This window comes from Knufia obscura (genome assembly GCF_036327395.1).
Source record: "Knufia obscura strain CCFEE 5817 isolate CBS 148926 chromosome Unknown scaffold_11, whole genome shotgun sequence".
Lineage (NCBI taxonomy): Eukaryota > Fungi > Ascomycota > Eurotiomycetes > Chaetothyriales > Trichomeriaceae > Knufia > Knufia obscura.
Window position 1 is genome coordinate 451,546 of NW_027042697.1, and position 13,189 is coordinate 464,734.

At 51.2% G+C, this 13,189-nt stretch overlaps 8 protein-coding genes across 8 annotated transcripts; 5 read left to right on the plus strand and 3 right to left on the minus strand.

Annotated features, from left to right (window-relative positions):
- Window positions 1-23: 23 nt before the first annotated feature.
- PMZ80_008462 (uncharacterized protein) lies at window positions 24-941 on the plus strand (the record flags this gene model as incomplete). Its single annotated transcript, XM_064876862.1, has 2 exons — window positions 24-100; window positions 152-941. 2 exons carry the CDS (start codon window positions 24-26, stop codon window positions 939-941), a joined length of 867 nt encoding a protein of 288 aa, XP_064727249.1.
- A 250-nt stretch (window positions 942-1,191) lies between these two features.
- On the minus strand, window positions 1,192-2,227 carry PMZ80_008463 (uncharacterized protein; the record flags this gene model as incomplete). Its single annotated transcript, XM_064876863.1, has 3 exons — window positions 1,192-1,356; window positions 1,420-1,562; window positions 1,879-2,227. 3 exons carry the CDS (start codon window positions 2,225-2,227, stop codon window positions 1,192-1,194), a joined length of 657 nt encoding a protein of 218 aa, XP_064727250.1.
- Window positions 2,228-2,514: 287 nt separating this feature from the next.
- PMZ80_008464 (uncharacterized protein) lies at window positions 2,515-3,564 on the minus strand (the record flags this gene model as incomplete). Its single annotated transcript, XM_064876864.1, has 1 exon — window positions 2,515-3,564. One exon carries the CDS (start codon window positions 3,562-3,564, stop codon window positions 2,515-2,517), a length of 1,050 nt encoding a protein of 349 aa, XP_064727251.1.
- A 224-nt stretch (window positions 3,565-3,788) lies between these two features.
- On the minus strand, window positions 3,789-4,034 carry PMZ80_008465 (uncharacterized protein; the record flags this gene model as incomplete). Its single annotated transcript, XM_064876865.1, has 1 exon — window positions 3,789-4,034. One exon carries the CDS (start codon window positions 4,032-4,034, stop codon window positions 3,789-3,791), a length of 246 nt encoding a protein of 81 aa, XP_064727252.1.
- A 393-nt stretch (window positions 4,035-4,427) lies between these two features.
- On the plus strand, window positions 4,428-6,280 carry PMZ80_008466 (uncharacterized protein; the record flags this gene model as incomplete). The annotated part of the gene is made up of 4 exons (XM_064876866.1): window positions 4,428-4,633; window positions 4,685-4,950; window positions 4,999-5,786; window positions 5,870-6,280. 4 exons carry the CDS (start codon window positions 4,428-4,430, stop codon window positions 6,278-6,280), a joined length of 1,671 nt encoding a protein of 556 aa, XP_064727253.1.
- A 358-nt stretch (window positions 6,281-6,638) lies between these two features.
- ssb2 (Replication factor A protein 2) lies at window positions 6,639-7,522 on the plus strand (the record flags this gene model as incomplete). The annotated part of the gene is made up of 2 exons (XM_064876867.1): window positions 6,639-6,642; window positions 6,690-7,522. 2 exons carry the CDS (start codon window positions 6,639-6,641, stop codon window positions 7,520-7,522), a joined length of 837 nt encoding a protein of 278 aa, XP_064727254.1.
- A 1,108-nt stretch (window positions 7,523-8,630) lies between these two features.
- On the plus strand, window positions 8,631-9,440 carry PMZ80_008468 (uncharacterized protein; the record flags this gene model as incomplete). The annotated part of the gene is made up of 2 exons (XM_064876868.1): window positions 8,631-9,218; window positions 9,264-9,440. The coding sequence occupies 2 exons, from the start codon at window positions 8,631-8,633 to the stop codon at window positions 9,438-9,440; spliced, it is 765 nt and encodes a 254-aa protein (XP_064727255.1).
- Window positions 9,441-10,062: 622 nt separating this feature from the next.
- On the plus strand, window positions 10,063-11,712 carry PFA3 (palmitoyltransferase for Vac8p; the record flags this gene model as incomplete). Its single annotated transcript, XM_064876869.1, has 1 exon — window positions 10,063-11,712. The coding sequence occupies one exon, from the start codon at window positions 10,063-10,065 to the stop codon at window positions 11,710-11,712; it is 1,650 nt and encodes a 549-aa protein (XP_064727256.1).
- Between the last annotated feature and the right edge of the window lie 1,477 nt (window positions 11,713-13,189).

The following is a 13,189-nucleotide window of genomic DNA, read 5'->3' on the forward strand; positions in this document are numbered from 1 at the left end:
ACTACCGGTCTTCATGAACAAGCATGGCAGGTTCCAACCAGCGGTCCTGCAAGGAATATCAAGGGCGACCCATGCCTTCGAAGGTGTATCGTAACAGGTGGTAAGTCTGAGCGGATAGCGTGCCTTCTCAATTATTGCTGTAGTAGCTGAGTCCATGCTCGGCAGGTGCGTCCGGTATAGGGTATCAAATTTCGAAGCAGCTGGTCCTCAATGGTGCTTCCGCCGTCGTTATAGTCAGCCGCACAGCTGCCAAAGCTCAACAAGCTATTAACGATATAAGAAAGGAGACAGGACTGGAAGATGCCCCTCTTGGCTTCGTGGAATGTGACTTCAAATACTTGACCAATTTGACTCAAGGATGGAAGATCTCAAAGCACCAATTTGATACTCTAATCAATTGCGCAGGTATCACTCAGACACAAGGATTGCTCACGACTTCACCTGCCACTGTCTCAGAGATCCTCAAGGTCAATTTGGAAGTTCCGATCGAGCTGTCACGGCAGATGCTTAAACAGTACTTCATGTACGGCAAATCGCCTTGGAATGATTCGACAGGTGACAGCCGCCGACCATCCTCCTTCTGTGTCATCAACATATCTTCTCTGCTTGCCGAGCGTGGTGGATATGGCACTTCCATATACTCGACGAGTAAGGCAGGCCTCACTGCCTTCACGAGGACTCTTGCCCTAGAAGGAGCTGCTATCAGAGACAAATTTCCTGCGTTGCCACCCTTTCGAGCAAACGTCGTTGTTCCTGGTTACGTCGATACGCCAATGATCGAGAAGTTTTCGAATGCACAAAAAGACAAACTTGTGGCGGAGATACCATTGCGGCGATATGGGAAGGCAGAAGAGGTGGCAGATGCTGTCATGTTCCTGCTCAAGAACGAGTATGCAAATAACACAGTGCTCAATCTCGATGGTGGCTTGAGCGCAACTTGAACAGCCCAGAGTATGAGAAGCTGTGACTTCGTGGCACATGATTATGCTCAGCGGTGTCCACCAGTGACCGGCATCAGTAACTTGCTTTCAAGCTACTTCATGGTGCCCTCCTCGTCATTGGAACGACCTATCGCCGCAATTGAGCAGCCAGAAATATATGTCATTGCTGCGCAATGCCACTGGACCTCCCATACTCTCCACACGAGGAAAGAAACGTCGGCCAGTCTGTCGCGTGATAAGGCGCCGCCTTTCACTCAGCCTCGACATCTGGCTCGCTCACTCTCTCCGCGGTAGTCTCTTCTTCAGAATCATTCACCTCCTCCTCGTCGTTCGCTTCTCCATCACCGTTGGATCCATCGTCGCTCGAGTCCTCATCTTCTCCGCTAGATACTTCTGGCTCCGTGCTTGCAGGAGTCTGTTGACCGGTTCACTTCCAGGGGTCCTCCCAATGCTTCGATTCGTCGATATACGTGGACACCTGATCAGACCATATCCTTGGTTTCAGCAGCTTGTTCTCAAAGACGTCGTCAAACCACTTTTTGATGATGTCGAATTGTGTCTCAATCATCGACTTGACCTCGTACAGATCAGTGGCTGCATCTGCATTGACGATGACTCTGGCTGTTGCCTGTGATCCAATCAGTTCACTCTCAGGCTAACGCCCCTAAGCCTCACCCAATGGCTTACATTGGTACCGTATCCCAGCCATACATATGGTCGGAAGAAAACATGAAGATAGCATTTCATCCTGCCACCCACCAATCGGCACCTGTCTTGCAAGTTTCTCAGCGACTCGAGTATATCTGGGACTTGTGCGCGTTAGCGGCAGGCCACAAGCACGATCGTTGCAACTCACCATCATCGTGCTTGGTGTACACCACGTCCTTGATCGTGATATCCTTAACCGTAGCATACGGAAATCCAAGCACACCCTAACCTTTATTAAGCAGAAGTGCAAAGTCGATGTCGCCGGAGACTTTCTCAAATCGTTTGGACGGAAAGCCTGTTCGATATCTATTCCAGAAGTTGAAGTCATCACTGATGGCGGGCGCCCAGTGGTGGAAAGTAGCATGCCGATAGAAAGCAGCTCGAGCCAATTGGTGGAGTCCTTTACTGACATGGAAGATGGTCAAGCAAGGATGTGGTTCTGTACGTTTACGACGTTCCTCGGTCTCGTCGTCGGAGAGTGCTGGGTATATGGTGATCACAACGTCCCGGAAGTACTCGTGCAGGACCATGTCTTGAAGCTCTCTTGGAGTGTTCATGAAGGTTCGGGGGCCCTCCATGGTGAAATTGAGCTGTTGCAGGTTCGGCTTGAGCAGGATAAAGGAAAGGTGGGAACATGAGCACTTAGGGTAGTCGCAGGGAGACGCATGTGCATTGCTGTGTTTTACAGCATACCCTGGGGCAAAGTCACTCAGCATGTTTTGAAGTTCAATTGAAAGCATGGATGATATGTGATACCGACCAGCTCAGTTATAGCACACTTCATTGTGAGGCACTAATCACGCGTCTAGATCGTCACCGCGAGATTGAAGATGATACCCAATCAACAGTAATGCTAAGAGCCATTTCAAGACACCGTAATCGGAGCAGCCTGCACACTCGGCACCTTCTCCTCAACCTCCCCACCATGAAGCCCCTGCATCTTCATAGTCTTCTCCAACACAGCCCTAAAGTTCCTCTGCATCGCATTCCTCGTAAACTCCGCCCCAGTCACCATAGGGTACTTCCCCAATGGCCCCTGAATCTCCGCACTCTTGAGTGGCTGATTAAAGTACGCAATGCTATATCTCTCGCCATAGAAATCACCAGCCTCACACGGCGCCTTGACCCGATGAAACGTACTCTTGAATCTATCGTCGCTCCAGGACATGAGGAGGTCGCCGATGTTGCAAATGATGCTGTTAGATTCCGCATCCGGCTCGACTTTAGTCCAGGTGTCGCCATAGCCGAATTGAGTTGAGACCTCGCGGCCAGGACAGATCTCGAGGCCGGATTGGCCGGCTTTCTGGAAGAGCATGGTGACGAAGTCCCAGTCTGTGTGGGCGCCGGCTCGATGGTATATCTCACCTGAGGTGGTCTCCGGTGTAGCAAAGTAGTGCAATAGCCGAGCGACGGTCTGAGAATCTGGTTTTGAGACATCATGTGCTTTGATGAAGTAGTCATCTTCAAACCCTAGGCCTCGAGCGAAGCAGATCATGAGCTTCTCCGAGACGGCCTGGCAGGAGTTCATGAAGTCTAGTGCGACGTCCTTGAAGCCTGGGATGTCTGATTCGGGGAGCCAGCGGCCTTCCATGCCGGCGCCGAATTGCATCTGGTAGGACTCTTTGCGGTCTGGAGCGCCTGTGCTGGGCCGGATTTGGGCGTTCTTTTCCCAGCCTGCGTTGTTTTGTGGTGAGAAGGGGACCTTGGCTTTGATGCTGTCGTCTTGGGAGAAGAAGCGGGCGGAGTTGTCGAACATGGTTTCTACTGTGGCTGGGGGGATGCCATGGTCGACTAGGCAGAAGAAGCCGACGTTCTCTGCTGCGGTGACTAGTTCTGAGGTTATTCCGTCGATGCGGTTGTCGAAATCTGCTAAGGAGATTCGCGGGATGGCCCGGTCGAGGTATTTAGTTGCCATTGCTTTTTTGTCTGTGTCAACGCGGAAGTACGTGTGCTGGTGGGAGGATGGATGTATGACAACGGTACCACGCTGGTTGTTCCATGATGGACTTATAGCTTTCCTAAGGGCATGTCCGAATGGTATGCGGAGGTCGCTCCGCGCGTCGTACGATGATAGACTGAGGTGGACGTTGATTCGTCAAAACATGCTAAGATTTTGTTTTAACGCCCGATATCGACCGATCAGTCTATGTCAAGGCTAAGCAGATCCTCGAAGATAAAGCTGTTCGAGAAGCCCATATATCGGTACGTATGCCTCAGCCTTAGACCTTGTGTTCTCTCCTTGCGTGGAGTTGCCGTTGGTTTCACGAAAGCCGCCTTTGAAGGCACTGGCGTGCTCCCGAAAGAAGCATTCTGGTGATTCCGGCCATACTGTAATGCATCGACCTGCGATGCCTCTCTGGGTGCAACGGGCGTCTTCTGTGGCATCTTCGCCGTCAAGTCGAGCATTCAGTGCAAGTCTGTCGTGCCTTAGGCACATCGCTTAGCGTACAGGGTTTCACCAAAGGAAGCCCCATACCATGGTACGATATCGCTTGTTCCGCCAAGTGATAGCCCGTGGTGGCTTATCGTGATACCAGGCCTGTGATAGCAACAGCCGCGATGTGATTGGTCAATAGCTGGCCAGAATCCTGGACCCCTAGCATATGGCAATCCATGCTCCGTCCCTGCTTTAGCGTTGTACTATCTCTTACCAGATATCATGGAGATGTCCTACACGGTGGTCATCAAACACAGTGTTATGGCCTGGATCCCGCAACGTCTCTCTATGCTACCTACTAAGCCGTCAGCACCACACATTTGGCAAGCAGAGCAGCAACAATGCGCGTCACAGGAAGAATGCCCAAAATCCATGTTTCGGCATCGTCGGTGAAGGAAGAGCTGAGACGACGACGCCAGATTAGCGGGTGGACGCTGCCAAAGCAGACGAGTTCAGTAGCACCGCCAAATGTCTGGAGTAACGCTGACCAAGACCCTGTGCCACCTGAAAGGCGAACTTGGACAGCCTGGACGTTTGTGCTGTACTGGTAAGCCAGCAACACTCCGTAGCAGAAGCACAGGACTGACCAGATCCGAAGGTTCTCTGACCTAGTCACTGTGTCAACATGGAGCCAAGGGTCCTCGGTCGTGGCAGCAGGACTTTCTGCTACAGACGCAATATTGATATGCCTCGTTGCGAGCTTGTGCAATGCGTTGCCTATTGTGCTCAACGGCGCCATTGGTAGTCAACTGCATATCCCTTTTCCAATCGCTGCTAGAGCCGCATATGGCTACTGGCTATCGTACTTCGCAGTGGTTTCGCGCGGTGTTCTGGCTTTGTTCTGGTTCGGTGTCAACAGTGCTGGTAAGCTCTCATATTCAAGTGCCGTAGGCAAATACTGATGGGTATCAGCTGGTGGGCTCGCCATGACACAAATCATCAAAGCAATCTGGCCCTCGTATGGGAACCTGCCAAACCACCTTCCTGCTTCAGCTGGTCTCACTACTCAAGGAATGGTGTCTTACCTGCTATATCACCTGGTACAGCTGCCGTTCCTCTTTATTCCCATGCACAAGCTCCAACCCCTTTTCTTGGCCAAAGCCATTGTTATGCCACCAGTGGCGATTGGCATGGTGGCATGGATTGCTGTTCAGGCGGGCACCGGAAGTAATTTCTTCGACGCTCCGTCCACAGTATCGGGCAACACAAAAGCATGGCTGTGGCTGAGCAGTATGACTTCCGTCACGGGCTCATACTCGACCCTTGCTGTCAATATACCAGATTTCAGCAGGTTCTCGAAGACGTCAAAGGCACAGATCTGGCAATTGCCTTTCATACCAATGTTCAAGGTCGTTATTGGTGCATGCGGCATCATTGCCGCCTCAGCTTCTGCGAAGGTGTACGGTGAAGCACTTTGGAACCCACTCCTGATTATCGACAATTGGCATGGTAGCTCCGGCGGTCGAGCAGCGGCATTCTTCTGCTCCGTCGCCTGGTGTTTGGCTCAGATCTGTCTCAATGTCTCTGCCAATGCCCTGTCATTTTCGAACGATGTGACATCAATGTTCCCGAAGTACATCAATATTCGAAGAGGCTCTGTCCTGTGCTTCTTGATCGGTGGTTGGGCACTCTGTCCTTGGATCATCCTGGAGTCAGGTCAGACCTTTTTGAGCTTCATGAGTGCCTATGCTATTTTCATGGTAAGTTCTCCTGCAATTCAACCTTGTTCGCACTTGCTTTCCACACTGGTCAGACCAGTCTTGGTTCCAGCTAACAACCACAGGCTCCCTTAGCTGGTTTTCTGTTATGCGATTACTGGATCGTGAAGAAGCGCAGGTATGATGTCCCGGCATTGTACGATCCCAACGGCATATATGGAAAATGCAACTGGCGAGCATTGCTTGTGCTGATAGTAACGATCGTGCCGATGATGCCTGCGCTCGCAAACAGAGTGTCACCTACGACAGTCTCGGTCCCGAACGGCTTGAAAAATCTGTTCGCCATCAATTGGCTGTACGGCTTTTTCATGAGTCTTGTGCTATATGCCGCCCTGAACCTGGTGTGGCCGCACAAGCAGTCGCTGATTCCTCATACAATCCATGGCACGCCTATATCGGCTGTGGAAGTAGATGAAGAAGCCGTCAGTGGAAGCTCGAGTCAAGAGGAGAAGGTATTGCCCAACAAGGTTGCGTGAGCAGGATTAGTAAGAGAAGTTTTTGTGCAGAGCTCGGGATGAACACCGCTTGAGAAGTCTTCGTAGAGTACGCCCCAATAGATTCTCTTCACACTGAGCATTGTGTCCGCCGCTCATGCAATACATTGACAATAGTAGTAGCTTGAGACTCGGAGGAGACAGATCTAGGGAGAGGTCGGACATCTGCTATTATGTCTCTAAGGTCGACCATAGAAGTACGTCACGCGTTCTTGCGACGCGAGGCAGACGCGAGGATGCGATGCGAACCAAAGTGATTTTCTGTGATGTTGCATGCAGTATAGAATCGTTGTTGTTGTGCTTCCCGAGAATCTGACCCCTACACTCAATCGCAGGCACCATGGGTAGGGTAGTTCATCTCTTTTTCGAGAAGATAGACTAACAGTTTCAGATTACGGTTACAACAATAACTACAGCACACGATATGGTGCACAGGGCGCGGCAGATGGTGGTGGCTTCGTCGGCGGCGAAGTTCAAAGCAGTCCAGCTACAGGCAAAGGAGGCTATGGCAAAGATACAGTCAGGCCTGTTACGATAAAACAGATCCTCCATGCGAACCACCCTCATCCAGATGCCGAGTTCAAGATCGACGGCGACATTGCCACACAACTCACATTTGTCGGGCAAATTCGCAACATCAGCACCCAAGCGACCAACATTACATACAAGATCGATGATGGCACAGACATCATTGAAGTCAAGCAATGGATAGACAGCGAGTCAAACCAAGATCAGGTGGATACAGACATGAGCAAGCCGAAACTGGTGGAGGATGGATACTGCCGAGTCTGGGGACGATTACGAGCCTTTCACGACAAGCGACATGTACAAGCACACATCATACGGCCTATAACTGACTACAATGAGATAAATTACCATTTGCTTGAGGCAACTGCGATGCATCTATTTTTCAAGTTCGGTCCACCGGTGTCAGCCGGAAACGACCAGAAGATGGGTCAGAATGGACAGGCGAACGGCGACGGGTCAGTCAACGCTGGTGGTAAAGAAATGCCGGCGAATATGTCTATGTCACCACGTGCGAGAACGGTCTACAAATTCCTGAGAGAGGGACCTCAGAACAACGAAGGACTACATGTTCAGCTCATTGCCAGCGGTACGAACCTCGAGGTGAACGACGTCTACAAAGCCGCAGAAGAACTGGTTGAAATGGGCTTGACTTTCACCACTGTTGACGAAAGTACGTGGGCTGTACTTGACTTCTAGAGCACATTCAGGACGTACGCAACCACCTATGTTACGAAAGTATGAGTGATACGACGAAGACGGAAGATGTTGTAAATTGGAGGAGGAACCTCTGGTCTCACAACTATCAAGAATATGCCTGAGGACCATCCAAGTACCTGAGGTGCCCGCAGCAAGGCCTGGCAGAGCTTGGAGAAGAAGCAACATGCCGCACAGCCAGATCATACCAGGGTCTCAAGTGCAGACGTTTCGAGCTTACGGAAACATTATCCCACACTAGTGGTACCCCGAATCCTGCTGGACATGGAGTACGCGGTCATGAGGCTGTAAGTGGACGGTAGATTCACCAAAGCAGCGAATAAGCAATGCGAATAGCTTGTCGATCTGCGCCGAACAGGGAAAGTACATGCGGGCATCAGGTGACGTCCCAGATAGCGCAACCTTCACGCATCCCACGCCCTTCTGCGAGAACAGTGAGCCAATCGCTAAACACATGTGGGTTTAGGCGATTGTAATCTCGACCAGACGACGTAGGGCACCCCATGATATATGTTGCTCCGTCCTTGCTTCATCTGAAGTTCTCAACTCAGCATCTTGCATCCTTCCAAAGTGTTCTGTACGACCTTGCCCGTGCACAACTGCGTTCTGATTGCTACTGCTACCAGATCCTACGACTACCCATTACTCAACGAGAATAATTCTCTATCGACATCAATCAAGCCAAAGCCAAGCCAAGCCTTGCCTTGCCTTACCTACAGCAAACGCTTCCGTCCTATTCCAGACGTCCTCCAACCTGGAAACAAACAGTCTTTGTGTCACTGCATTGCTCAGATAAAAACAATCCCCTTCGACTCTACCTCATATTCTAGCCCAGCTAGACCATCACCCAAAGCTGATGTCGGTTGAACTACGCGAGTGTTGTGCTACTTTGCGATATCCCTCTCGATACGTCACAGTGTCGAGAGCTCAGTTGTCATCAGTACACACGGGCGACCTCACTCGTCCAGCTGAAAGTAATAATCTTTCGAGTAATAATCAGGGTTGAACAAGAGACAGTAAGTGAGAAGACTCAATCCCCACCGAATACTGAAACCCGATGTCAAGGAATAGCAAGTCTAGTATCGCAATCATGGCTGCTGCAAGTATCATTGCTCCAGTCCTAGACTCGACTATTATGATCGAAAAACGTAGTTCGACCGCTGATCGAATCGCCGCCGACCCTCTCAGCAGTCAGGTTCGTGTTGTGCCACCGCATGAATATCGACAGGCTGCAGCATGTCTCGCCGAGGCCTTCAAGGACGACCATGTCGTTCGATATGCGATTGACACTCCCGACAGAGCCCACTGGAGCGAAGAAGAGCGATATACGCTGCACCGACAAGCCATGGAATACGTGACCTACGCCCACTGTCTGAAAGGACTCGTGACTACCGTAGGTCCTGACTATGATGCCGTTGCTTTGTGGATGCCTCCCGGCAAGAATATCGATGATCTGCTCACGATTTGTCGCAGCGGAATGTGGCGGCTAGGTTTCCAGCTGAGCAAAGAAGGTAAGCAACGATTCTTCAAGGAGTTTCTTCCTCTTCTTGCCACGACCAAGGCAGAAGTACTTGGTGATCGCGATGACCATTCTTGGTATCTGAACTATATCGGAACCAAGGTTGGAAGTCGTGGCAAAGGATATGCTCGACAGTTGATCGAGCATGTCAGCGCTGTGGTGAGTATACTACAACTCCACAGAAGCTCCAGCTGACGTATACAGGCCGATCGTGCTGGGCAACCATGCTACCTTGAAAGTTCTCATGACATCAATGTCAAGATCTATGGGAAGATGGGCTACAGCTTGCGAAAGCAGATCTGGCTTACGCGCTCCGACGAAGAAGTTAGGATGGATGTGATGGTTAGGGAACCAGTCAAGATGTTGAAGGAGAAGATGTAACGTGCCAAGAGCACGTTTACTAGAGCTGGTGAAGACGAAGAGTCATAGTGACACGGGAAGGAGGAAAGAAGGGTCAACTTGCTGTTCATGAGCTTCAACACTCCTGAGCACAGTCAAAGCGGAAAGCTCATTTCAACATGAGCTTCATTGTTTGCGAACACTTACTATAGTCACTCATTAGAAGATATAGTCGAAATCCTATCAATTCAATTCTTTGCATAGTGCAACATTTGTCTAGACATACTCCAGACCTTTTTGAAAGTTAACTTATCAAGCATTGTGGTCGCCGACTGCCCGTGAAGCGGCGTCTCGTTTCGCGGCGGTTAGGGGTTTTGCGGGAGCTTGGCTGAGTTCGGCAGCCGCAGCCGTGGTACAGGCCTGAAACACGGGATCAATTCGTAAGCCGGCAACAAGCAACACGACTACGCCACAACCAAGCATCATCATTATCCCTTTCATATCACCAGTGAACCGTCAAGTCACAAGGCTGTGAACAAGGCCTCCTTTCCCACCACCCTCATCGACATCTCCATTGCCTCAGCACAAGTCAGATACCGAGACGTCGATCATGAGCGCCCGGACGAACAGCTCGTAGCAAAAGGACAACATCCTCAAATCGCAGATGGCCAACTCGAGGTCATCTACCCCTTCGCCTCCTCCAGGATCGTTCAAACGTCGAGTCCGACCATGCGCCCGAAAAGTTGAGCGAGGCTGCTGCCTAGTCGCAACCTACTTCCCACTCGCCTTCGTCTATGGTCTCACGACATGGGCTGTGTCGGTCGAAGCCAGCATAGGCTACAGACCTACCGAAACCACACCTACGGTACCATGGTCGCGAAGATGTCTATCTCTACTAGGCGTATTGATGTATATTCTGCTCAATACCTGCTACACGATCGCAGTCTTCACAGACCCAGGTTCACCAACTAAGAGTTCGAAAAGAGACGCAAGAGGTGGGAGGTACTCGGTACTGCCGACAGCAGAGCCAACGATGGACATGCGCGAGGTTGATACAATTACCGTCTCTTCGACTGGCGGCCCGCGATATTGTAAGAAATGTCAAGTACCAAAGCCAGATCGGACACACCACTGCTCGACTTGCAAGAGATGCGTATTGAAGATGGACCACCATTGTCCGTGGTTGTCGACATGTCTGGGGCTTCACAACTACAAGGTATTCGTGCTGTTTCTGATCTACACCTCTCTCTTCTGTTGGGTGTGCTTTGTCAGCACGGCATACTGGCTATGGGTTGAGGTATTCGAGTCGCGGCAGTACCTCTCAGACTTTGCGCCAGTCCAAGTAATCATTCTGACTGTGCTGGCTGGCATTATCGGGCTTGTGATCACCGGGTTCACAGCATGGCACATTTACCTTTGCGTACGAGGACAAACCACGATCGAGTGTCTGGAGAAGACGCGGTACCTGGCAGGCATACGGCGCAAGGTCGAGCAGAACAGGCAAGATCAGCAGATACAGCACAGGAGGGGGAATTCCGAAGGAGGCATCTCCGAGAGCCTGCAAAGAGCTGGAGGTCAAATACTGGAGTTCCATGCCAATGCCGTGCCAGGCGCACTGAGATATGAGGAAGGAGAGGAACATTCGTCTCCCACACCGAGCGTTCGACATACCTTCCAAGAGACACCGGCGAGGCAATCTCAGTATAGCGACTTCCCTGCTAGAGACAATGTGTCCCCAGCGCAGCAAGCACTGCGGCAGAATTACTCAGGCTACGAAGCCGACCGCGAACGTGAGCGGTATGAAGAATACCTCGATGACAACGAGACCTCGAAGATGCCAAACGCCTTCGACCTAGGCTGGCGCAGAAATCTGCAACACGTCTTCGGGCCAAGTCGCTGGTTGTGGTTCCTGCCAGTAACCAACACAACAGGCGACGGCTGGCGCTGGGAAGTCAGCCAGAAATGGATGATCGCCTCGGAGGAAGCAGCAAGAAGGAAAGAGCGACGCCTGCAAGACGCGAGAGCAAATGGACAACGTTCTGGTTCGTATCAGCCTCAGCAGCGCGAAGGTGCAGGGCGTCATTATCAGGACGCTCAGAGCAATAGCTACGAGGACAATGCGGCTACTCATGGTCGTGGCGCGATGTCTATGCAGAATTTCTTGAAGTCTGGAGGTGGGAGGAGACAGCGGCAGGACTTTGATCTTGCTGGGCAGGATGGGGAGGTAGGAAGCTTTGAGGTTAGCGATAGTGATGGGGATAGTAGTCCTGATAGTGGGAGTGATGTGCCGAGGAAGAAACAGGATTGGCGGTAGCAATATCTTCGGTATCAAATACAAATCTATCTTTGTGGTTCCGGTCTGGTTGAGCTGAACCTCGTCCCTGGTATGACTATGATAGTATAACCTTCATGGAATGTGCTTGTTGATTCACTGACAAGGCATGCGAATCTGAGCGCTTCTACGTTTGGTCACCCCCAGGATTTCTGACCAACTATGGCGCAACGACAGTACTCTAGAGCCTGGAGCGCGCCGAACATCCACCAGGCCGGCAGCTGCGGATGGCTGCGGGAACAGTGGACGCCTCATTCGATGGTTCTTCTGATGGTGATGTCTTGCCGCAACCTCAATTCTTCAGCAAAGACTATTTGTTCGGCGCATTCATTTACAACGATAGGTAGGCAGTTCAGCAGCAGGTTCGTTCTTGCGCATTGCCATGTCGATAGACCGGCTGCTACTGAGCACCAACTGATCAAGTCTATCGTACAGCATCTCGAAAGATTAGTTCCGACGTATCCGAACGTTGCTTTGAGCTGCGATACGGAATCATTTTACGAGTACGAAGGTTCTGATATGATTCGTGGCAGAGCTTGATCACCATCATTTCATCGTTACGGTTCTGACTAAGGAGCGCCATGTTTGCATGCGTTCGATTGGTTCGTGCTTGCCGAAGCTGCCGTTTCCTGAGCTTTTTCTCGGTCATCAATTTCGTCCGTTATCGTGCGCAATCTGAGGGCTTCCTCAATTCAATCTCTGCAGAGTACCTCGTCGCCAGCGCATTGCTTCCAGCAGTATTGCAGAGACAACATTGATACTCTGCATCGTAACACAGCAGGGCTAAGTAGTCGCTAGTCAATGCACGTACTCAGCTATACGTACCATCACGCAAAGCCACACTCGAAGGCCCGGCAGCGAAGCTCGCACAGAGATCGCATAAAACAGCGCAGAACACCACCTTGACGGCGGACGCCCTATCTCCCAAACCGCAATCACCTCTTCCTCTGCACAATATGGGAACAGACTACCATGTCCTCGAACCGTTCCCCCTCTTCGTTGATTCAGCCGGACCATCACAGCCGAACTATTTCTCCTCCAAAGTGAGCACACTAAATCTGCTCAGCTCCGAATCCTCGACACGTTCCACCCTGCGATCTAGAATATCGATACCGACGAAAGTCTCGAATTACGTTCGACTGCGGTATTACACGTACGAAGTCACTTTTGGTCTGTACATGATGACACCTGGGGAGAAGGTTGTTCTCAACACTATCATGCTCGGAATATTGGCGTTACTGTGCTATGGGCTCTTCTTTGGGCTTCAGCCATTTCTCATTCGGATGATATGTCGGCTTGTGTGGTATATCACTGGCGCGTATGAGGGGCTGGAGCAGGTCTGTGGATGAAGTCACGAATCACAATAGCAAGGCGCTGTGCGCTGACGATGCACGAACCATTTTGACACGTGCGAGGAAGTGATGGCGGAGCAACGACCCGGCACGGAAGTCCTCCAGAA